This window comes from Barbus barbus (genome assembly GCF_936440315.1).
Source record: "Barbus barbus genome assembly, chromosome: 33".
Lineage (NCBI taxonomy): Eukaryota > Metazoa > Chordata > Actinopteri > Cypriniformes > Cyprinidae > Barbus > Barbus barbus.
In genome coordinates this window covers 677,340-703,732 of record NC_136761.1, presented here as the reverse complement: position 1 = coordinate 703,732, position 26,393 = coordinate 677,340, and the positions used below count along the sequence as shown (strand labels likewise).

At 38.2% G+C, this 26,393-nt stretch overlaps 1 protein-coding gene across 1 annotated transcript in view; it reads right to left on the bottom strand.

The window, feature by feature from the left end:
- Positions 1-26,393, bottom strand: part of LOC306853639 (X-linked interleukin-1 receptor accessory protein-like 2) — a gene marked incomplete at both ends in the record, with an annotated part of 255,464 nt that overhangs the window by 104,312 nt on the left and 124,759 nt on the right. Inside the window, one exon of the mRNA XM_079391194.1 lies at positions 11,882-12,155. Coding sequence (XP_079247320.1) covers positions 11,882-12,155 — 274 coding nt within the window. The remainder of the gene's footprint in view (positions 1-11,881; positions 12,156-26,393) is intronic.

Below are 26,393 nucleotides of genomic sequence, written 5' to 3'. Positions count from 1 at the left end.
CAGTTCTGGAGTTCCTGCAGGCCCGTTTCCCCACAGGGTTAACCCCCTCCACTGTTAAGGTCTACGTGGCAGCTATTTCGTCATACCACGCCCTTATCGGTGGCCAGTCAGTGGGTAGATACTCCCTAGTTACACGTTTCCTCCACGGTGCGTTGAGGCTGAGGCTGCCGGTGCGCTCTGCTGGCTATCACCTCTCTGAGGAGGGTGAGTGACCTTCAGGCCCTGTCTACGGCCTCTATTGACTTTGCGCCCGGCATGGCGAAAGTATTTCTCTACCCCAGCGTGGGGTATGTACCTAACGTCCCATCGGTCGTACCACAGCCAGTCGTACTCCAGGCCTTCTGTCCTCCTCCCTTCGGGGAGCCAGACCAGGAGAAGCACAACTGCGTCTGTCCAGTGCGAGCACTGGGCATGTGCATCCACAGGACATCCCTGTGGAGAAAGTCGGACCAACTGCTCGAGTGCTTTGGTCCGCCTAAGAGGGGTCTTCCTGCTACAAAGCCCACTCTTAGTAGGTGGATAGTGTATGCCATCCATCTGGCATACGAGGTCTCTGAGCTTCCCCTGCCGTTGGGAATCAGAGCACACTCGACCCGAGGTGTGGCGGCCTCCAAGGCCTTCTTGGCAGGTGTCCCGGTTCAGGACATCTGCAACGCTGCTGGGTGGTCCACGCCCCTGACATTCGCCAGGTTCTATAACCTTGACATCTGAGGCTCTCCAGGCTCCTCCGTCTTTTCGTCCTGACACCAGGCAGGGACTTGTCAGTCTGGCGGCGTTGGTATATCGTTCCCATAGCATCTTCGGACGCAGCTCGAAGTTCCTGGAAGGGAACGTCTCAGGTTACATATGTAACCATGGTTCCCTGAAGGGAACGAGAGCTGCGTCTCGTGGCCACACTTCCGGCATCCCTGCCAGCGCTTGCTTCATGACTGGAAGCTGAAGCCGGCTCCGCCACACGTGCTTATATACTTCCTGGTCGTGGCGTCACCCCGCCCGTGACGCCTCACCCTCCTTCGGACTGATTACACCTGATATTCAGAGCAGGGTCACGCTGATGGCGTTCCCATAGCGTCTTCGGACGCAGCTCTCGTTCCCTTCAGGGAACCATGGTTACATAAGTAACCTGAGACGATTTCTAAATGCTGTCTTTCTGATAACATTTTAACATATCTTCCTTATGCTAATGTTCAGCAGTTTTAATGAATTTAACACAGTGAATTATTTCTATATCGCAGTGCCATTGGCACTACGTCCAGCTGGTGGCGCTGAAGGTAACTGCCTAGTTCACATAGGCCTATAAACAACCCTGGATTTAAGATCATCTAAATGCTAGTGTACTTCTAAACATTAATCAAATTTGTATTCTGAAGACACACAATTAATAAACAGTTCCAGCTATAAACAGACCCAGGCAAAATCATGATCTCACACACACACACACACACACACACACAAAGGATGGGTTGTTTAGTATGTCCCGCTCTGACTTCATATTACAATTGTAAATATTTCAGAGCAACACTGTGCTCATCAAGCCACTTTATGGAGATTCAAAGTCTTTCTTGCTTTAAGATTACTAAGAATGTCCTAATTAACAATACTCCAGCAACATAATGGCAGACACCTAAAGTGTCACTTTTGAGTGAGATTTCAGTGAGCAGTATATGATATACTCCTCTGTCCTCAGTTTCTTCCTTTCATTCCAAGAGGCCTTCTAACAGTTTTTTTCAGCTGCTTACACACAAAATCTTCACTCGTCACACAGTTTCTGAAAGCTGTCACTCAAACAGCAGAAGCACACACCAAATCTACAAAACCAGACACTAATGCTCAGCCTTTGACTCAGTTTTCAATTTCAGAAAACACTTTTTGCCAAACACAACACACACTTCTCTATGTAACACACAAATCTAACACGAATTCATATTATGGCAAAGGTGTTTGCAAATGTGTGCTTTTGAGATGTGTTTGTGATATTTTGAATGCAGTGCTTCATTTTTCAAGAGATGTGAGGAATTTTGCATTTTGTGTGTAATTCTTGGATTTGTGTGTAAAGTTTTGATAAAAAAGAGGCAACGTTTTGAAAATGTGCGTAAACAGCTGACCCCCCCCCCCAAAAAAAAACAACAACTATAAAACACAAAGAAAGGATGCAAGGAGAGGACATGAATAAAGAACAAGGCCGGCAATCAGGCCTGGCTGAGTTTAACCAGCTGTCTCTAATTATCCTCTTAATTGGCTTGATTGAATTAGAAGGAATTGCTTGTTGAAACGCTGCTACTATGTTCAGTCAGAGTATGTACTGCATGTGATGAAGAAGCGTTTGCTCCTGAATCAGTCACGAGTGGTCAAGAGAGACACATGCTCTGAGAACATGGCTCCAGAGATGATGAATAATGTATAGCAGGATAATATCTCTGATCACATTCAGAATCAATAGCAGGCCTACAGTATGGTAATATTGTTCATGTGTTCATCTTGTTGCTAGAATGATTGCTTTGCACACTGTAAAAGATTATAAGATTAAAGTAAACCGGTACAATTTTTAAACTGTTTAAACTGAAATCAATATTTCAAGTCACGTCATTATTTATGGGGTAAAGTCATTAAGATATGTTTCTACTCTAACCGGTTTCAGAACAGTAATAATATAGAGGAATGCAGGAACAGAAACGTAAAAATATCGATTCTGCTCGGAGTGAACCAATTTACGTTTTTTTTTTTCATTTTTCAAGCCCTGATCTTAAGACCCAGTGTTGCGGGGTAACACATTACAAGTCACATGAGCTACGTAATCAGATTACTTTTTTCATGTAACTAGTAAAGTAATGCATTATTTTTCAAATAAGTAACGCCAGTTACTTTGTTTTTCCGTGTATTGATTGACAGCTCTCCTGTCCTCATGTTGAGAGAAATCAGAAGTGAGTGCAGAGTGTTGTGTGTGAACATGATCTTACTGTAGATGTGCCCAAACTAGAGGTGACCATGCCACATACCAGAAGTGGGGGAAAAGTACCATTGACGCTAGGACTGTCGCGATAATTACTATATCAACATATCACATGAAATATGGACATGACCGCAATAATTTTTGGTGATGCAATATTAGCCATTGTGTTTACATTAGTGTTTGCTCACATTAAAAATTAATTAAAAAAATATTTTAACTATCCCGCTACCTCTGACATCTCATCTCCTCACTCACACACACACACACACACACACTCACAGAGGCAGGCACACACTCACACACACACACACACACACACACACACACACACACACACACACACACACACACTCACACTCACACTCACACACACACACACACACACACACACACACACACACACACACATACACATGCACAGAGCAGACAGAGATGGGGAATGCTTTCTTCTAATTTATTCATTTTTGAATATTATATGATCTCATAAATTATGGGAATCATGCAAACTTTAATTTCAATAAAATACAGTTTGGTATAATGCAATGTTTGTTTTTGGCCTTCGTCCCTCAATCAAGTCTGATTTTTGGCCCTTCATATGAAAGAGTTTTTGGCACCTCTGCAGACTAAATGTCAGCATGTATTTACTCATCTCACCTCCATAAAAACAGAACCGTTATGTATTTAATCCCATTTTATTAACCAATGTCTTTGCTGTTGACTTTCAGTGATCCAATTCAACCAGACTAATTACTTTAGATAAACATTACATTTGTGTTTCATTTTTTAATGATTCAGAACAAAGGTGTTGAACTTTCTTCTCTTGCATCCTTTTTATTCATGTAATCCAGAATGACAGCACAGCAGAAAGGATTCACTTTTGGTGGGTTAGTGCTTTTACATTTGTCAAAAACAGAACTCTTTCATATTAAAAACAAACAAGTGAGCCCAGCCGAGATGAGAAAAAGTAATGCAAAAGTAACACAATTACCTTCCATAAAAAGTAACTAAGTAAGTTTTAGGGAGTAAGGCAATATCATAATGCATTACTTTTAGTTCCTGAGATCAGATGAACCTAATGCATGGTAATATTGATGTAAACAATGCCCTACCATTAACAAATTACATTATATAAGCACGCATAATAAAATCCAGTATGAAAATATATAAATATGACTCCTGTAAAGCATACTAATTAACCCTTACTAATACACTTTCCATTGTAACTAAGGGTTTTCTTCATTTAAAGGGTTTCGTGCAAGTGGGCCCAGGTATTGTTCTGCCTACTGTTTCATGAGTACAGCTTATTCATTCATATTCATTCGGCATGGCCTACTGCTTTTGGCGTATAAACTATAGCAGGGAGGCAGGTATGTTCAGATGTGCCAGTTGGAACATAAAAGCTAGGGTCATTATGCAAATAAAAAGATTTTAGAAGATTACCTAAAACAACATGTAGGTTTAAAATATTGCTCAGCTTGTCAGTCAATGTCAATTTGCAAACGAGGCAGAAACCATAAAACTGGAAAATACATGACATGTCACAGTGAAAACATTGTCTACCGTGAGGCATAAATGTCTCAGCACCTGGGAATTTGTGCTGTCATAGTGACAAAGTAGTAGTTTTCAAATATGGAAACAAATAAAATGTACAAATGTAGCATTCTATTTATCAGTCTATTTATATTATATTTTTTTATTCATTTTTGTTCATACTGCAGTAACTAATTTGAGAGAAAAAAGTGTAACACTTTAAATTAGAAAACACATATTCACTATATTGCTGCCAAAAAAACAAAAAAACATATTGCTGGTGAAAATGAACATTAACTGAGATGAATAAATTAATAACTATTATTAACTAACAAGAAACGGATTAATGAATTAGTAAATAATAGCACTCATTTGAATACTGTAGTTCACTATTAACTCCCAGAGAACTTCTAAGAAAATATTGATTGCTGAGTGCTATAACTTACCAATCAAAACATGTTTCTTGTTGGTTAAGAGTAGTTACTAAAATGATAATATTGCAGTATTCGTTTGGTCCTGGTGGTTGTTCATTAATGCTGGAACAGCAGTCTGAAGTGTTACCAAATGCTGTAAAACATTGTTAGCTTGTGATACCTAAAGCATGAACTCATTTGACAGAGCTGAGCACTGTTGTCTTACCCAGATCTGGACGATGAACAGCTGGATGTGTTTCAGCAGTTTTACCCAGTAATTTCTGTGATAACACGCAGATGTTTACGTTAGATAATAGCTCCTCTCATTTAGTTGTGTGGGTCTGAGACAGTGCCTTTTGTCACTGTGTGTTTTATTCACTGCCAGACTTGTTTGCGGCGCATGGAATAGTAATAGTGAATTAACCATCCTGCAGCAATCAGACCTTGGAATAAAGAGATCCTGTGCTTTCAGTCACAGCTGCCTCTGTTCAGATGTTTTACACCAATCTCCCTTCAGCCGCAACGTGAGAGAGAAATCTCTTCTGAGCCGTGGGTTTCCTCAAGGTCTTCCTTCAGCTTTCCTCCTGCAAGAGCGCAGGTACTCGGGTGTGAATTAAAGCTCTTTTATATTCCTGTATCTCCGGCTTCGCATTTCAAATATCGTCTTCAGAAATGAGGAGGTTTTGGGAGTTTGGAGCTGTTTTTAAAAGTAGTATGCAGTATACAGTGCACATTATACATGTATTTCTGTAATTTTTTCTGTATATTTCTGATTAGACTGAAGCCAGGAATAACAAATCTACAAGCTTGGGATCAGAGGATGACTGTCCATCAATGAATTTGCATGTGACTAAAAACCCTACAACACTTTTGGCCTGATTCACAGTCTGAACGAGTGCATGCTAGTAGCTGAAAGGCAGAGCCCATCTGCAGATTTTGAGCAGAGTCGACAGATTTCACAGAAAATCATGCAGTGTATGATGGGCTCAGACTATGAATCCTATCTCCTATCAAAGGTGAGGAGCATGTCTGATATTTTGATCAGATGTTTGCTATGCATCTAATAGCAGAAAGGAACATGTTGAGTGTGTGTGTGTGTGTGTGTGTGTGTGTGTGTTTTAATGATTTGTAAGTCTGGTAGTGTGTGATCCTCAGTCGTTCTGTTGGAAAGTAACTACTGTACCAGTAGTAATTCGATCCAAAATCCCAATGAGGAATTCAACAACTGATTCATTTTAAGGAGGCAATAATATGAGAAACACTAGCAATACAAAGATTCAAGCCTCTTCTAAAATAGTACAGGCAGGAACACATGGGATTTAAAGGGGTCATCAGATGCCCATTTTGCACAAGTTGATATGATTCTTTAGGGTCTTAATTAAACGTCTATAACATATCTGGTTGAAATTTCTCAATAGTAGTATAAAAAACACCTTTTTTCCCCTGTCAAAATCAGCTCTGTTTTCAGCACACTGTTCTAGTCCATGTTGCTTTAAATGCTAATGAGCTCAGCTGACTCCGCCCCTCTCTTCTGTGGGGTGACGAGCAGTACTGTTTACTTTAGCCGCGAAACTGGCTAACTAGCATGTTATTGGGAAAGGCGATTTGCAAAGATTCATAAAAACCCTTAATATACTCACTTCTGTAGATGAAGCTGGATCACGAATGATTTGCACGAACATAGACACATTTAGGCAGATCAGGGATTGCTGCATTCACTTCAAAGCGAAAATAACGTTAATCCTCTGTGTCTTCAGCGGCTCAGATGTCGAGAGTAAATGACGACTGTTATATGCTTTATTACATCCATCAACAAAACACCTCAATCACTTAATCAGAGACGTCTTGTCTTCCCCTGCACCGGAGGCGGACAGCTCTCAGCTCACTCAGGGCGGGGCTAAGGTAAGACGGTCTTGTCAATCAACTCTCGTGGGAGGGGCCTGTACAGAACAGCCTGATTTGAGAAAGGATTGTTTAAAATAGGGATTTAAAAAAGGCAGCAGCTATTTGCACTAAGTGCAAATGGCATATTTTCTTAGCGATAGATAATATTTACACTAAGTGCAAATAGTGATGGATGCTATTTACACTATGTTAAAATAGCAAGATTTTCTGTTATTTGTACTACTTATTGCAAATAGTGGCAGTTATCGGCACCTCAGTGTTGTAGTACATTATAAAACCATTATAAAACAGTACGCTGTAATAATGTATTGTGTAAATTATAGCTTTAATTCAAATTATTAAATGGATGCCACCTTATCGGGTTAATAAAGCCCTCCCTACACCTACATAATACTTTATTTTCAACTTTTTGATTATTTCCATAATTTTTATTGAAAATAAATGCCTCTTCCGATGTGATATGATATTTGAGCATAAAAGTTAGGCAAAAGGCGGGTTTGAACTCGGGTCGATCGCATCAAAAAGCACGTGCGGAAACACTTTAGAATACTGTTCCATCGTTAATGAATAACTACACAAGAACACGAGTAACACAATATTAGCACTCTAGTTACTACTAGTAACTAACAAGAAACTTAGTAATACTGCTTAGCTGAATACGGTAGTTCACTATTAGCTAATCAGTAACTATTATTTTTCATACCTTCCTAAGAGCTACTGTATACAGGTTCATAATTAATATGAATAATACATAATGTATAATTAATTCTAAAGTAAAGGTCATGGTAACCCACTAATGACTCAAGTATTACCAAATTCTTCAGAAGAAATTACTAATTATTTGGATCAGTATTTTAAAGTGAAAATCATTGTAATAATGACTGAAATCATTGTAATCTTTTGAGAGTTTAGTAAAGTCCTGGTTAGTAATTAATTTAGCTAGATTTGTTACACTTAAATCATTACTAGTGGGTTACCATGATCTTCATTTAAGAATTAATTATACATTATGCATAATTCACATTAATTATGAACCTGTATACAGTAGTTCTTAGTAGTTCTCCAGGATATATAAAACAAATAGTAGTTATTGATTAGCTAATAGTGAACTACCAGTTTCAACTGAGCTCTATTACTTACTAAATCAATAATCAGAGTTTCTTGTGGGTAATAGTAGTTACTGCAATGTTAATAGTGCATTAGTGACTTGTTCCTGTAGTTATTCATCAACAAAGGATCAGTATTCTAAAGTGTTACCGCACGCGCCTTACCATCTAAGCCACTGAAAGCGATGTCCAACAAGCGTTTTTGTTTTAGTGTTGACTAAGCTAATCACACATTTGTGGGAGGAGTTAGTGTAAATAGCCTTTGCCAACAAGGCAGGCTGTTTACACTTAGTTCATTTATGTTCAAACAACTTGAAAGGTTGTAAACTGACCCGTTTAAGAGACCTGTTTAAGTGAAAGCTTGAGAGCAGCGACTGACACTACTTTAAACATACTGCAGTGTTTCGACTGAGTATAGCAGTGTAGCAACACCAAGCTCTACACCATCAGAGCGTTTGCTTGGAATATGAACTCCTGTCAGTCAGTTCTTCTCATTAAATGCATCAGACACTAAACAAAATCATCCAAACTGAGACAATTTGAGCCTGAATAATTCAGCCTGTTTACTTGAGCCCTGTTTACAAGTGATGAAGACAATCTTTCAGCTCAACAGCTTGTGCACAGCTCTGTACTACAGGTAAAGAAACACTTTGCCATGGCAAATCCTTGGGAATGGCATGTTTTCATGTACGTTTGACAGCAGTGTTTTTCAGCATGTACTGTACTGTATATTTAAGCACTTTGAAGTATAGTGCAAATACTATGGCCATGAATATGATTATTAAAGTTCATGGTGACAGCTGCTATTGAAAATAATTAAAACCAGCACCAGAATTTTGTTGCTGACTAAATAAATAAATAAACATAATTACAAATAAATTAAAATGACTGTTTATTAGTTCCTGTAGAGGGATTTTATTTCTCTGTCCTTGATTAGTATTGTTTCACAGCATCTCTCAGCATGCGCTGGCCACCAGAGAGAATGGATTTAAACTGCGTTTCATACCAAAGTCATTTGTAATCTGATGGATAACAAACTGACAAATAAATATTGCCCTTCTGTAGTGTCAAAGTAATTAGCTACTGCATTCTTTTTGTTAGTAGCTTGTAATGTTGCTGACTACTTTTTCACAATGTTTGCTTGTCTATAGTTGAACCTCTTTAAATGATGAGTATCTTGTAGTTTTTCAAGCTGGTTTTAAAGTAGTTTCTCCAGCACTGATGACCAGTTTTTCTCTGTAGCCACTTACAAAGTCAGAGTTTCAGATGGGTTCAGATATCAGACGTGGTTTAGATTATTCCAGCCTGAAGAAAGTGTTGATTCGAGCGAGCAGCGAGCGCACTGACTTAATGGTATTAGTAAACCCTACGAATGATTTTGTGTCAATCAGATCCAGGACAGCATGACATCGGCTCCCTAATCAACAAATAATTGAAAAGTATGGGAATACCTAGTATAATCAAATAACGTATAAATTAAAAACAGAAGCACAGTCTCAGTTTAAATTGCATAATCATCTGAAACCAGAGTCAGATTAAACCCCAGAGCTAGAATCAATCTGTATTGACTTTACAGAAGCACAAGAAGAAGCCACGAGAAGAGCTTCACCCTCGATGCGACTGCATTCAGTGACTCAAACAAAGGTGTCACTATCACAATACGGTCCCAACAGTTTGAGCTACTGTACACAGACACAATTCCCTGAGTAAACGTATGACTGAACATGACTTTCTTTGACAGCTGAAAAATAATACAACTGCACTGCTCTCCTCTAGTCAGCGATCCTGGTAAAGCCAGTATAAATTGCTGCAATGCACACACAGGACTACATTTGGTGGAATCATCTGACTCCTGCCAGCAATGCTGTGTGTGGAACGTAGAGAGCAAACTGCCCATGACATGCACGCATATCACTCGACAACAAAATAAAATAAAGTATCAAACATACTGTATCACATGGCCTTTGCCCAACTGCCCTAAATTTACAGTGCAGTGTCTCTGATGCTATCTGTGTGTCTCAGAATGATCTTGAAAGAAACAGAAACCACTACTAAAATACCCCCTAAATCAACTATTCTGTTTAAAATTGAGTTCTGACAAAACAAGACAAATAACTGAATAATCGATGACTGACAGAGCCAAAGACTAAAAGAGAAAGATACATTTATTCTGTGACTTACAGGCATCTGAATATTTACATGTTTAATTGCCCATATTTTAATTGAAGGTATGTCATAATAGAAACAGTATGATTTTAAATTTGAAAAGTGTAATAAAGGATTGTAATGAAAGAGAAGATGTCTGAAATGTACATGTAATTCACGGAAATATGAAATAATAACTCCAATAATTAGAATAAGTATTCAATTCAAACACTAGTGGCCCATCTTACCCCAAAGGTCTAATTCTTTCTTTTCACTTCAAAATAAAGACAATATTCTTAAATCTAAAAGCATCAACATTTATCCACAAATCTGTCATTAATACATAGACATTAAAAACTGTTATAATGAACGTAATACAGTGTCATACATCAGATTTTCCAAATACAATAGACTGTAGTGCACAAGTGTAGCGAAGAACTTCCGCTATCGCCAGAAGTCGGGATATCAGTTTCCAGTTTTCATTCCCCAAAATGTCAGTATTTTCTAGATGTCTCCGAGATCTGCCATGTAAGAATCAGCGATGTCCATCGTATCGTTAATGCCTGCTCCCCTGCTCCAATATGCAAGCGAAACAAGGGATTCAAACACAATATATCGAGTTATATGCACAAATAGTTTAATCTAATGTGTTATTTCGGCATCTAGCGGCTAAGCTAGATATTATAATATTGTGATGCTAAATTCACTTACAGATAATATTAATAATTTTAATAACAGGCCGCCCAATTTCATGACAATGATTCTTAACAAACAAGGAAAGTTTTAAAAATTACACTTTATAATAATGTCAAATTAAAGTTTCTGGAATAATTGTGAAATCACATATAAAGATGTACTTAAGTGGTTCAACACAAGTGCACATTTTCATTTAATTGCAATTAATGTGCAGTTAAGTGTCCAAAAACATCACATTTTGATAGTTAAGTATATTATTTTAAATTATTTCCATAATAAGTACTTTAAAAAAAGTGTATGCTAAAGTGTTTTTAAATGGACCTGTAGCACAATGACCAGACAGTGATTGAAAAGAAAAAAAAAGGTCTGCGTTAAAAAAACATCTTCTAAAATGAACATGTTGCGAACTAGCTTAGCCGCTAGATGCTGAAATAACACATTAGATTAAACTATTTGTGCATATAACTCGATATATTTTGTTTGAATCCCTTGTTTCACTTGTGTATTGGAGCAGGCATTAACGATACGATGGGCTGGTTCTTACTTGGCAGATCTCGGAGACATCTAGTAAATACTGACATTTTGGGTGACGCAAATCAAAACTGGAAACTGATATCCCGACTTCTGGCGATAGCGGAAGTTCGTCGCTACGCTTGTGCACAGAGTCTATTAGATCCGTTAAACTCAGAAGTGAATCTGCTGATGTTCAGATGTTGGGTGTCATCTTACTCTACTATAGTAAACAAGGGAACCCAGCGGACACCTTCATATCAGTTTGACGTCAAATATTAGTCAAGACTTGATCAAGATGCTGTAACATCATTTTAAACTCAGTTTGGACACCAATTTCTTCCAGGGGTAATTGGGAGAAAATAAGAAGTTTTAATCACACACTGAAACTGGTTTATTGAACATGTAAGCCAAAATGTTTTACCTTCATGTCAAGTATTTGAAGTCACATTGATTTGCATATTTGACCTGTCATGAGACATGAGTTTTTTTGTCTTTAGCATCGACTGCCGCTGGGAATAGTGGGAGACGTCAGCTGTTGTCCAGGGCAGTGTTAGACTGCAGATATCAGTGGGCTGTGTTTTTTGGTGCACACTTGAATTGAGTTTGAATCGCTAATGACCCACCTGAGCACACAAGTGTAAAATCCATTGTCCTCCATCTCTGCGGAGCGGAACCAAATGGAGTCTCCCTCCTTACTCAGCCGGTGACCCGAGAAGATGATGGGCTCCTCGGAGTCGCCCTTGTTCCTGTACCAGATGAGCCGCAGCTTGGCATTCTGGGCCACGCTGTAGTTGGTGCGTATGTAGCTGTAGAAGAGAGCGCACTTCACCCTCAGCGGCTCTCCGGCCAGCACGCGGTACGTCTTCAGGTCCACCGACCAGTCTATACAGCCGTCCACTGCAGAGAGAGAAGACACATCCATTATTAACACCCTGTGCAGCCATATGGAGGGCTTACTCTGGGAATAGAGTCTGAAACATACGCTCAATGCCAAAGAGTGATAACAATGAATCTGAGGCTAAATAAAATTGATTCAATGCTGGAAACCAGGCTTTTGTAAAGCACCTCTCAGTACACACTGTTTCAATGCAGCTTTACAGAAATCCATCTGAAAGTCAGCAAGCCCCCAGATCTCTAGATATGCCCGCCTTTCAATTTAGGTGAATAGGGATATTTTTATCCAGCAGGTTGAAATCATACATCCGGTCATTTAGAGATGTACTAGCACACCTCTCCATGATATTGAGTGTCCTTCATGTATCATTCAGTCATCAGTCAGCACAAGTTACACTGCCCTTCAAATCATCAGGAGGGGTTTTAGTGTTTTATTTAATGGAGTTTCTGCTGCTCATCAAGGCTGTATTTATTTGATCAAAAATACAGAAAAAAACAATGATATTGTGAAGTACAATTGCAATTTCTAACATTGGTTTTCTATTTTAATATACTTTAAAATAGAATTTATTTCTGTGATCTGCAGCTGTATTTTCAGCATCATTGCTCCAGTCTTCAGTGTCACATGATCTTCAGAAATCATAATAATATACTGAATTATTGTCAGTGTTGAAACGGTTGTGCTGCTTCATATTGTTTTGGAAGCTGTAATACTTTTTTTCAGGATTCTTTGATGAATAAAAAGTTATAAATATTTTCTAACAATAAAAGCTTACTATGAGTATTAATTTATTTAAAAAATAATAACAATAAATAAAATAAATAAATACTGACCCAACACTTTTGAATAGTAGTGTATACTGTAACACAAAATTTATATTTTGAATAAACACTGTTCTTTTGAACTTTTTGTTTATCTTAGAACCCTGAAAGAAATATCACAGCTCCCAAAAAATATGAAGCAGCACAACTCTCCAACACTGATAATAAATCAGTATATTATTATGATTTCTGAAGATCATGTGACACTGACGACTGGAGTAATGATGCTGAAAATACAGCTGCAGATCACAGAAATAATGATATTAAAATATAAAATTGTTATTTTAAATTGCAATAACAATTTATCAAATTACAGTATTTTTTCTGTATTTTTGATTAAATAGATACAGCCTTGATGAGCATAAGAACCTTCCTTAAAAAACATTCAAAATCCTACTGATCCCAAGCTTTAGAACAGCAGTGTATGTGCCAGACCTCATAAGTGTGGTTAGGGGTTTGTTCAAATTACTGTGAAATAATATAAAATCTAGTCAGCGGCTAAATGCTTTTATAAAGGCAATGACCTCTGAAACATAAGCAAAGCCCCTGCACTGCCATCTGTAAAGAGCAACAAAGCCATTTCCCTCTCACACACGCTCACCACGCTCCAATATTTCACACTGATAGAAAGATGAAACCCATCAAAGTCACGGCCAGCTATCAGCAGCGAACGCTGTAATTTATGAGCAATTACAGAGGTGTTTGTGCGCGGACACTGACTCATCACTGCGCCCGCCTCCCATCACATAAATATCTTTCACATTCAAAAGCTGCCAGCACTGATTTATGTCAAGTGCTGTCACAATCGCACATTTACGGCATAGATTTTTGTTATATACGCTCGACCTGATGAATTTCACAGCACTGCACTGGAAGCTGCAGGAAAGATGGAGGGAGAAAGTGATATCACACATGACTAGACAGGAAGAGAGGGCTGATTCTGAAGAGCTAGAAATCACACGCACACACACACTCTCACTCTCTGACACACCCGCACACACACACACTCACACGCTCACACACACACACACACACACGCTCACACACACACACACACACACACAAACATTTGTTTTTGTGAATTGTGGGGACATCCCATAGGCGTAATGGTTTTTACGCTGTGCAAACTGTATTTTCTTTCGCCCTACACCTGACCCTACCCCTTACAGGGAACTTTCTACATTTTTACTTTCCCAGAAAAACTCACTCTGTATGATTTATAAGCTTTTTGAAAAATGAGGACATGGGGCAATGTCCTGAAAAGTCACCTTCTCCTTGTAATACCTGTGTCATACCTGTGTCATTATACAAATTTGCGTCCTCATATGTCACAAACACACACACACACTCATATGCAGACTGGATAAGCAGCAGTGCAGTGGATTAGCTTGCTCTGGTGCCTGCATGCCTCGCGTCTGAAGCAGAAACAGTGTGGAGCTCACAGGTTACACGTTATGTAAACAGGCAGCCATATGTCGCCTCGAGTCATTTCGCATACAATGCGCTTGTCTCGAATGATTAATTTATCGGTTATTGAGTGCAGCACAATGATGTAATTGGACAGGATACGCCTTGCTTGTCATGCTAATTCGTGTTACACTGCAAACGCATCACGGTAAGCGCCTGAGCGAGACTTTGTAGCGAATCCTTAACTTGTGCATATGGATGGTGCACACTGCCGAGGAGTGTGCAAAACAGGCTCTGAGAACAGGGCCGGTCAGAAAAGAGCAGACGTCACGCGTGCACAGCAAGAGGGCATTAGTGAACTTTTCAACAAAACACGAACTCGAGAGCAAGATATTACTCACGGCATCACAGACACCTCGGATGGGTCGCGAAAGGCCACGTCAAATGATAAGCAATCCAAACAAGACACTAACATTTAGAGTGAGAGTCCCAAGTATGCATCAGGGCATTTTTGCATGAAAAATTAACTGCATGAAGATTTTTGTGAAATTTTGAGGAGGAAAAAAATGCATGTGAATTTGGAACAGCATGAGGACAGAAAGGAATTAATGAAAGGATTTTTTTATTTTTTATTTTCCTTTCTCAGTTTTTCATTGCTTGTTCACCGCTTTGCTCTGAAATGGCACTGTGATTTTGGGCTCCTAATGTGAAATCCATTGTGAGACCCTACGTCTGCTTCAGCAATAATTGTCTGACCTGCTTCCAGCGCGCCGGCTCGCTCTATTATCAAGCGGTACAGTAATTCCAGCTATGAAAGCTGAAGGGGTACAAAAAGTCAATATCAGAACAGCAGCCCACCAAACACTTTGTGCTGATATGCAATTTCATTGCCGACTTGCGTCTGATAGCTTGTTTATAATTCTCCTAAAGTGGGAATGAATAGCTTGTATTGAACATGTATCTTCAGACAGGAGTAAGTGGAGCCGGCTGGACAAGGACGCCCGGGGTGAAACAGTCTCCTGAAATAACTCACACTCCACCGTCTTATCAAAGGCTAATCAATATGGAAATGCAGTGAAGGTTACGGCCCTCACCTGTATGCAGGACCCAGCCGCTGGCCGTTTGATGTGCATTGACTGCAGCGCAGCTGCTTTGACTCACCGCAGGCCGTTTATTTGAAGCCTGTAAAGACTAGACAGGACCGTAGGTGAGCTGCTGTCTATGTAGGCAGCTACCTTCTAACTAAACCGAGCCTGATTTGAAACATTCTCCACAAACAACCTCAGATACTTCCAATGTTACTGAGCTAATGAACAGTCTAATGAGCACAAAATATATCAGGTGCATCAGCTGCTTTCATTAAGATTATTGTTATTGCATGAATGTTAACAGTTTCTTTGACTGGCCCATCTGAGCGTCAAAGAGGATCGTTTATTATTTCAAGCAGTCTCTTCATTCCATTCACAGTGTTCCTGTTTGCTTTTCAGCCTTGACTGCTTTAATATGTTAATCCACTTAAGTTTCATTGTAGCTTTCAGTAAGTTTCTGGGATATCATGAATAATTAATGTTTTCAGAGAATAGTTTTTTGTCCTCCAAAGCCAAATGTACTGTAAAAAGCCTTGCTGTTGCAGAGGCTGAAGACTCACTATGAGTTGTGTCAACTGGCAAAGAAAAGGACCATTTCAAGTAGGAAAGAGGACTTTTAACTCTAAAGGCAAGGAGTGAAAGACTACCCAGATGCACATGTACGTCTGCAAGAGATCTCTTGATCTGGAAAGCATCTGTTGTGTACAAATGTCGGTAACACTTTAGAATACTGATCCATTGTTAATAAATAACTACACAGGAACAAGTCACTAATGCACTATTAACATTGTAGTAACTACTATTACCTAACAAGGAACTCTGATTATTGATTTAGTAAGTAATAGCGCTCAGTTGAAACTGGTTGTTCACTATTAGCTAATCAATAACTACTATTTGTTTTATATATCCTGGAGAACTACTAAGAACTACTGTATACAGGTTCATAATTAATGTGAATTATGCATAATGTATAATTAATTCTCAAATGAAGATCATGGTAACCCACTAGTAATGACTCAAGAATTATCAAATTATTCTAAAGGAACTACTAATTACTTGGATCAGTATTCTGAAGTGAAAAGCATCATAACTCCCTAATGTTGACTGACGTCATTTGAAGCTTTTGAGATATATGTGAGGTTTTGGATAGTAATGACTAAAGTGTTACTACATCCTTCTGAAGAAACTACTAATTATTTGGATCAGTATTCTAAAGTGAAGATCATGGTAACCCACTAGTAATGATTTAAGTGTTACCAAATATAGCAAGATGAATTACTAACCAGAACCTTACAAAAACCTTAAAAGTTGACAATGACTTCAGTAATTACTAGGGAGTTATCACGATCTTCACTTTAGAATACTGATCCAAAAAAATAGTAATTGCTTTAGAAGGATGTAGTAACACCTGAATAATTACTATCCAATGCTTTACAAAACTCCCAAAAGCTAACATTGATTTCAGTCATTACTAGGGAGTTATCAGGATCTTCACTTTAGAATACTGATCCAAATAATTAATAATTCCTTCTGAAGAATTTGGTAATACTTGAGTCATTAGTGGGTTACCATGACCTTTACTTTAGAATTAATTATACATTATGTATTATTCATATTAATTATGAACCTGTACACAGTAGTTCTTAGTAGTTCTTAGGGAGGTATGAAAAAATAATAGTTACTGATTAGCTAATAGTGAACTACCACATTTAACTAAGCACTATTACTTACTAATTCATTAATACGAGTTTCTTGTTAGTTACTAGTAGTTACTAGAGTGCTAATATTGTGTTACTCATGTGTTCTTGTGTAGTTATTCATTAACGATGGAACAGTATTCTAAAGTGTTACCCAAATGTCTGACAGGCGTCTTTCAGATGCCAGTTTTACATACTTTCTAAATCATAAGCATCTTAAAGACATCTAATAAACATCTATTTGACATCTATTTTGGAGTATCTCCAAAAATAATAAACTAAAACAAAAAACTCAAAACAACAAACAGTAATCAGATGGAAGGTCCGGCGCTTAACACGGCCAGCTGGATCACTCTAACTAACCGGAGCATTAACTTACTTCATCCCTACAACGTAGTCTAATTATCCCGGACGAGCCCCCACTTTGTTACAACCTCTCATTAAATGGCTCAAAAAAGAGAGAGATTATGTAACATAAACAAGAATAAGTATGATGTAATTGTTCAAGACAATTTATTCACTCACTCAACGTATAACAATTGCGACAAACTTATCAACCCAGTAACAATTTGACATAACGGACAATAAAGGATTTTCTCCATTCTGTCACAGAGAGAGTTCTGGTTCCTTGCCGCTGTCTCCTCTGGCTTGCTCAGTTGGGGACACTTAATTTCTAGTGATTATCATCAATTTGATTTCACAGATTCTATTTAAACTAAACTGAGCTAGACAATGACATCACTGAATTCAATAATGAAAATTGAGTGTTTAATCTTATTATTATACATTACTGACACGCTATCCTCCAATTTGATACTGTTCTATATTGTTAAAAGCGCTGTATAAATAAAGGTGATGTGACTTGACTTGACAATAACTAGCAAGAAAGTGAAAAAAACCCCAAAAAACACACAGAATAAGACTCAAATATGGAGTCTTTTAACTCCTCTCAGTCAATCATTCTCAACAACGAACAGGTGCGTCCACCTAAGAGAAAGAGAGAGGGCGCGCATACACGCTCGCAGAGTAAACACGAAGCCAAGAAAAAACAAGGAAGGGGCAACAAAACCGGTAAACAAGACACTGTTCAAGCCACCGACCGTAACACAGAAGCTTTAAAATGTTTAGTGATCGCTGGAACCACACTGAAGCTCTGCCTCTGGATGTGTTGTGAGAAAGCACACCGAAACTAACCTTTTCATTTGCTTCCTTTCCCACTCACTCATAAGCCACGTAACACGGGTTCGTTCATTCAGTACACTCTAAAAACTGCTGCGTTAAAAACAACCCAATTTAGGTTATTTTGGCAACCCAGCTCTGGGTCAAAAAGGGACGAACTCAGCGCTGGGTTATTTTAACCCAACAAGTTGGGTTATTACGTTTAACCCAGCATGCTGGTTTGCGTTTTTATGGTTTAAAATTACTACATTGCTAGGCTAAAATGATCCCAAATTAAACCTACAAATCTTGTTCCTTTTAAAATCACACAAAGAATGACTTTCAAAAGGTACATATTTATTAAAAACAAGAGAAAACAGTCAAAAAGTAACATGCATGTAAGAAGAAATGCAGAACAGTATGGCATTAACAGCTACAGAGTTTATAAATGAAGCATTGAACATTTATTGAATATAACTTCTGATCAAATTGGACTTTTTTGGTCAATTTTATATATTGCATAAAAATATACAAAAACACTATTATACAATAATTGTACAATTAGTTAATAGTTAAGTCCTTTACAAACTATTCTGGCATGACAGTACACAAATAAACCACAACATTAACACTGATATTATAACATTCAACAGATGCATGTGTGTGAAAGAATGTGAGCATGTGTATGAATGACAGCGTGTAAACTCCACTTCTACTAAACAACACATCTAACATTTTGTTTTTACAAATTATACACTTACAGTTTGTTTCATAGTCCATGAATACAGATCACTGTCAATTTTCATGATCTCTTTATCATAATTGATGTAGTCATGAAGAAGCCCCATCAGCACAGCATCCAGGGCAGCGTCCTCCTTTAAAACCACTGTTGCATCAGTTTGGGGGAAATGTCATTCTTACTTTACTTTTACTTTTGTCATTTAGCAGACGCTTTTATCCAAAGCGACTTACAAATAAGAAAAAGTAACTAAAACTAAAAGTTACAACTCTATAAATACTATATACCCACATATTTAAGAAAATAAAGAAATTAAATGAAATTGACACATGCATATAACAACATTTCAATAATAAACATATAAATGAAAAAACTCAAATAAAAAGCGATACTACTATCCCTTGCCGGTGTCCCTGCCCGGTGGAGTCGCACGGTAGAGTTGATGGTCTTCACACTAAGAGGGCTTCACACGACGACTGCCGCGACCGCTGCCGCGGTATAATAACCTTTTTTATACCAATCCAACAAATCACCATTTCAATTCAGCTGGACCCACTTTCCTGTTTATCAACTAAAAATGGCCAAGCAAGTGCATTCTCCTCTCTGACCAGCATTCATCCCAGTCACCGCCTGTTCATCAGTGGCCTAAAAAGAGAAAAACATTTAATTAAATGATCCATTTTCAGATAGAGGTGCATCCACATCAGTAAGGATAGGTAAATAGTCTGTTTTATAATTTCATCCACTTTGTGTGGATGTTTAATTTCTCTGTCTACCACATGCTATAATGGCAGCACTAGTGTGAGCCATTATAGCTCACACTAGTGAAATATTAAAACAGACATGACATTCACATACCTCACAAATTTCCATGTACGTGGAGGGCTGCTCTTTAAAGGGTTAGTTCACCAAAAAATGAAAATGGTCATAATTTATGTTGTTCCAGACCTATACAAACTCTGATAATTTTTGGAACACAAATAAATACATTTAATATTCTCTTAATTTTTGTCCTACTTTGCAAGTCTGGGAGACCAATATTTTCTACTGAACAGACATGTTCGCTTTCATATAATTTAAGGTTTATTCATATACAAATATTGGAACGGATTACTTCTACAATAACTCTGTATTTATGAATCTTGAAAATACCGATTATCTAGACTCTCAATGGATTAACAAAAAATTATGAGAGAAAATTAAAAATATATTCATTTGTGTTCTAAAGACAGACAAAAGTCTTATAGGTTTGGAATGACATGCGGGCAAGTAAATTATTTTTTGTGTGAACTATTCCTTTAGGAGAATGATGAAGAATGATGACTCTCCAAATCAGACAACTCCAAAGTTGATTTGAGTTCTGCAATGAAAAACACAGACATCAATGTTTATATAAAATATGAACACATAAACACACTGTTGTTGCATCAAAATGTGAAGTAAACAGGCAGGAGACAACAGAAACATTTATTTTCTAAAAAATAACTTACATCAATCTCAAAGGAATGATGCTCTCCTATGTCTCTGGCTTTCAACATCTACAAAAAAACAAACAAACATTATTTTGCTCTTAGTACAAAAACTAAAATAAAAATTATAACATGGGATTCTGAAGTTTACTTGCCTTCTCTTTCCCTTCTTCTGAAGAAGCTGAGAATATCGCGTCCTCACACGAGCAGGCTTCGGGGTCGTTAACTCCCGGCGTGGGCATTAACACACAAGCTCAACAAGTCTGAAATATTACATTCAAAACATTACTTTTAACATTTATCACTTAATCAGCCTCAAAATAATTAAGATAGTCTTTATTACATAACGCCGTTTCCTTTAGGAAACTACATTCAGTTTAATTACATTTACATTCAATTAAAAATAAGATAACGAATTAACATGTAAATGTGTTATTAACCGTCTATTAACACCTCAAAAGGTGCAGATAATGCAAAATCTCATGTAAATATGACATAAGCCACTCACAGACGTTATATTAAAGTATCTCTTCCGTTCAGTAAAAGAGGCCGTTAAGACCGTTTCTGAGGTGAAAACCGCATCCGCGTATTTTTCAATATAAGCTCTTTTCGGACTATTTCCGCCTTTCATGAAACCTCAAAATACTCCCGGACACAAACAATGAATTATGACTTTACATTTTTAATCTTTATTTACCATAACGTCTTTCACTCGCGTCTCGCTACTTTCAGGCAGAGAAAATGGCGGCTTCTCGCACTGGTGTTGTCCGATGTTAACGTGACGTGCGTGCTCTCTTTCACGTCCGCGTTCCCAACCCAGCACCGCTGGGTTATGATCAAGACCACTTTTCAACCCAAAACTGGGTTAAAACAACCCAACGTCCTACCCAGCGGCCTCAACACAGCATTTGGGTTGAAAAAAATAACCCAGCGTTTTTTAGAGTGTAGTATCACCCGTCACACCTCATGAAATAAGAGAGGATAGTCTCAATGAAATTCACAAACAAACGGTCAGAGAAGACGTGTTACTGAAAACACACCTTAATACCAAGTGGAGACTGGGCCTGATTCCCTCAAACAAAAGAACACTGACTGCAGGACTAAAGAGTAAAGTCGTGGCCTAATGGTTAGAGAGTCGGACTCGTAATCCAAAGGTTGTGGGTTCGAGTCTCGGGCCGGCAGGGATTGTAGGTGGGGGGAGTGAATGTCCAGCGCTCTCTCCACCCTCAATACCACGACTGAGGTGCCCTTGAGCAAGGCACCGAACCCCCAACTGCTCCCCGGGCGCCGCAGCATAAATGCCCACTGCTCCGGGTGTGTGTTCACGGTGTGTGTGTGTATTCTGAGAAGACCATACTTACATACCAAGTTCTGAGTATGGGTAACCATACTTGGCCACATGTCATGTCATGTCACTTTCACTTGTTTTTTCTCTTAAAGCACTGATAGACATCTGTGGTCACACATTCTGTGTCGATGCCTTTCACAGTTTTCCACTGTAAGGTCATTCCTCATCCTCTCAAATGACTTTGCAATGCAGGTTTTTAAAAGCAGGACCATGTTTTACACTGTGAAAGCATCAAATATTTAAATAGCTGGTCATCTCTGCTTTCAAACATTTTTAAGTTGTGTCTTTCTCCAGAGTTTCCCTTCAGCTTGTTCACTGGTGGTTTGAAGCCTATTATTCTCTGTAGAACAGTATTTATTGTGAAAAATGCGATACGCTGGAATGAACTGAAAGAGTTTCTCTTAGAGATTGTACATCAATAGTGAGGAGAAAAGAAGATACACCTCGTCTGATGGCCTTCGATAGAGAAGAGTTTTCTGTAATGATCAATGACTTGGTTAAGTACAGTATGTAGCCTTGTTTCCTGGAGTAGGAATGAGCCGCTGCATCAGTGGCAGATGATATGGGGCACATCCTTTATGTCTCTCTATCTCTCTCTCTCTTTGGCCTCAACTCAACACATTCATCAGTTATAAATAACTAATTACATTATCAATCTTGGTAAATCGCATATTTTCAGAAGATGAGCACTTGCTTTCCTGGATACTGTTGGTCTGTATAACATTTGTATGGTAAGACAAATATTGCATGGTTAACTGGCACATTTAACCTCAGATCTTGCTGCTGTCCTGCTGGATTAATCCACAAGATTCACGCTTTATCAAAAGTCAACCCACAATCTTTTATTTAATTTGCTAACTCAAATATTTGGATATTGGCAAGCGGCATTCGATCTCTGAGCAGCTACAAATCAAGCCTTTAATATCTGCTCAGTTGTTATGGCCCTTGACCACTCAGCAGCTGCCTTTGGTTATATTGTGTTTAACAGGAGCTGATCATATTCTTCTCTTAAGTGTGAGCTTAATTGGTGTCATCGCTTGAGGCGCAGCTACAGAACAGACCAAGCCTCATTTTAGAGCTATTTTTACATGATTGGTTTTGTAATAGGTGTTAACCGGCACAGGCCAGATCAGATGCGCTTACACTGCTGTCAGACTGACCACTGGGCAGCAGTTCCAATGCAAAGAGCGTAACACTTATTATACTAAACATTATACAGATTTTTTACATTTATAAGATTGAAATGGAGATGTAGTTCAGTTTTAGTTCAAGAGAACAGCTGCAGTACTGAACTGACCATCAGGATGCATTTCTGTCTTATTGCTCAGTTGAGACCATACCAATTAAACCTGCCAATATTTGAATTCCATATTAAATATGCTATTCACATATTGTAATGCATATTCGCAAAGGTAACTTAAAGACCATCTGGCCTTCCATAATACACAGCCCCATGTTGTTTTCAGATATTAATTTTTCATTGAAACCATATGCTTGTATTATAGCGCCATCTGAAATAACAAATGAATTTCTGCATTATAATTATTTTTCACTTATAATCTGTTAAAGTGTCATGATTTGGCCATTGGACTGATCGGTTAAATCGGTATCCACAACCATGACGTGATCCAACACTTACGATTGAATGAATAAATAATGCATCAAGCAGTAAAAACGTGGTTACATAAGCATGCATGAAATCTCATTAGAGCGAGACTGATGAATAATCTACAGTAACGACAGCACAGGTCGGAAATATTCCTGATCGTCAAAGCAGTGGTCATCTCTATGTAATAAGAGTATGCCTGATTCATTCATTTCAATCTGTTGTATAAATATTAGGCGTTGATGGTAGCTGTGTGTTTCAGAATCATCTGTCTGATCCTGTTAGTAACGGGCTCGTCTCGTCTCAGTCATCAAGACATCTGATAGTGATGTTGTATCATGAGGATCGATCTTCACATTAAACATTGATGCCAAAGGTTTAACTAGTAATCTTATCTATTTACCCACAATCCATATACCACCGTAGCTGTCTCTAATCTTAGCCATATATCACCTAAATAGCTGCAAATATGTTCTGCAATTCAACGTGAAGTCAATAAATGTACACAGTAGTTAAAGTCACCTAATATAAAGTGTGACCCTAGACTGTTTGATTCTTCATATCACTGCTGAATGTAAACTGCACTATACTAACATCCAGCTCTCATCTGCTTAATGCAACTATAAGGCTTGAAGATATTAAGATATTATATTGCAGATTTTTTTTCTGTAAAGCTGTTGTGAAACAATGAAGAGCGCTGTATAAATATATTTGACTTGACTTGAAATGAAACTTACTTCTGGTTTCTTGAGGTTTAACAACACCGGAGCTCAGGGACTTGACTTGAAAGCAAAGCCAAGACAGCAAATTAAGAAGTGAGCTTTAGGTTTTCTGAAGAATATGTGAGCACCGTTTGCCTGTGTGATGTAACACTTATTAGTGCAGCTGTTTAACTGTGAAACCCACAGCAGAGCCACTATAACTCAGAGACAGAGAGAGATGTGTCTCTGAGAAATAGAGACAGAGAAGAGGACAAATCATAAGCTCCAGCAGTTAAAATGAAAAAGAGGAAGACATGACAAATGTCTCTGTGCCACGGGACAATAAAACACATACAGACAGCTGACTCATCAAAACATGGAAAATGCATTTTTGCTTTCTAAATGTCAAGTTTTGGGACAAGAATTGAATCAGGTAATGAGTTGAATCATATAGGAGCTGTGAATGTATGCTGTAAGTGTGTTGATGTGTGAGGACAAACACTCGTCTGCTCAGGAGTGTTTAGTGATGAATTAGACGAGCTTGTCCTTTTGAATGTTTGCTGATCATTAAAGCGGTGAAGTGTCTGTATTGGACACTGACAGACTGAGACACACAAGAGCAGGTGAAGGTGAGCGGAGACAGAGACAGAGACAGAGAGAGCTGCTCTTAATGAACTCGCTCACAGCTCAGTGTCATGTCCAGGCTGCTTCCCGGTCACTGTGTCTTCCTTCTGTGAATCAGTGTGACATTTGCCTCTGACAGCCAATCACAGCACAGCAAACACAGCCAAGCCCTGAAATATTACACATACAGAGCCGTAACAGGGAAGCTCTCAAACATCTGTGTGGCATTATTCAAACACTGTAGTTGTGTTGCTTCATTTTTAATAGGAAAACAAGTCCAGTTAAACTGAGTAAGTTCATTGAGTCTGCTGAAAGGACGTGGAAAAGTTAAGCAGTAAAAAAGGATGACGGTCTCTTGTAGTTTACTGATTCAAGTGTGAATCCTCTGCATTTTGATCCTCTGATCTGCTCCAGGCGTGCTGGTATTAGAAATAACAGCACTGAGGCGAGTGTGAAACAGCGCTGAACATCAGCTTTTACTGCAACAACAAATATTTTACAAATGTGTTTCATAAAGACCCATATAGACATATAAAACATGCCTTATCATTTTGTTACCTATAAGGTAACATATTATATATGACAAACTGAACATATATTTTTTAACATATACATACACTTTACTATAGGTATTAAATATTATTAATATTTTATATACAAAATTATGTACAAAATATAAAGAAAGAAAAAAAGACAGGGAAGTGTTCCCATATCATCAGCATATCTACAAAAAGTTTACAGTATAAGCTAATATTACATTTAAATGCATAAACAATGAACTATAATAATAATAATAATAATAAAGGTGCATATTTAGAATTTAATTTATGGTTTAATAGGTGTGTGCCAAATGTGTTTAACGTAATGTGTGTTTTCCTTATGTACTTATAAAATAAAAACACATGTAAGTGAATCTGGGATGTAAATCTAAACATTATATGAAAACACAGCGACAAAATAAACCCATACATAAAAACAGAATACATAGGGGATTTCAATTATTGCCCTATGTGTGCTTCCAACGCATGGAAATGTAGACTACCAGATAATTTCTTTATAATGTTTGATATGCAAAATATACAATAATATTTACTGTCTAGGCATGCTGCTCTGATCCCGGCGGTCATGAAGGTTTATGAAAAACTCATCCTATTTCACCTAAAAGCAATCATGATGAACCATTAGCCAAAGCAGTTTAGCTAATGGACATGTCACAGAGCAGCACTGATCGAGTCTGTGTGTGCTCAGTCACATGTATATATCTGTATATTACACATTTATATAAAGGCATGGTTTAAGTGCACAAATAATGAAGAGCATGACAAAGAGACAGGGGACATCTGAACAGTCAGCTCTGAAGTGAAGGAGCTGTTCGTGGAGCTGTGTTCCAGTGACTGGCGTGTTGTGTGTTCTTGCAGTGACCTCAGCTTTGGTTTTTTTGCAGCTGTTTTTAAGGTGACCTGATCAGGCTTTGGTCCACCTGGACTGTGTTGCTTACAGGCTTTGAGGTGTTTGCCATGTTGGCTGTACCTGTAATACTGGTCAAAGAGTTTACAACAGAAAACAGACTGAGAAAACTATT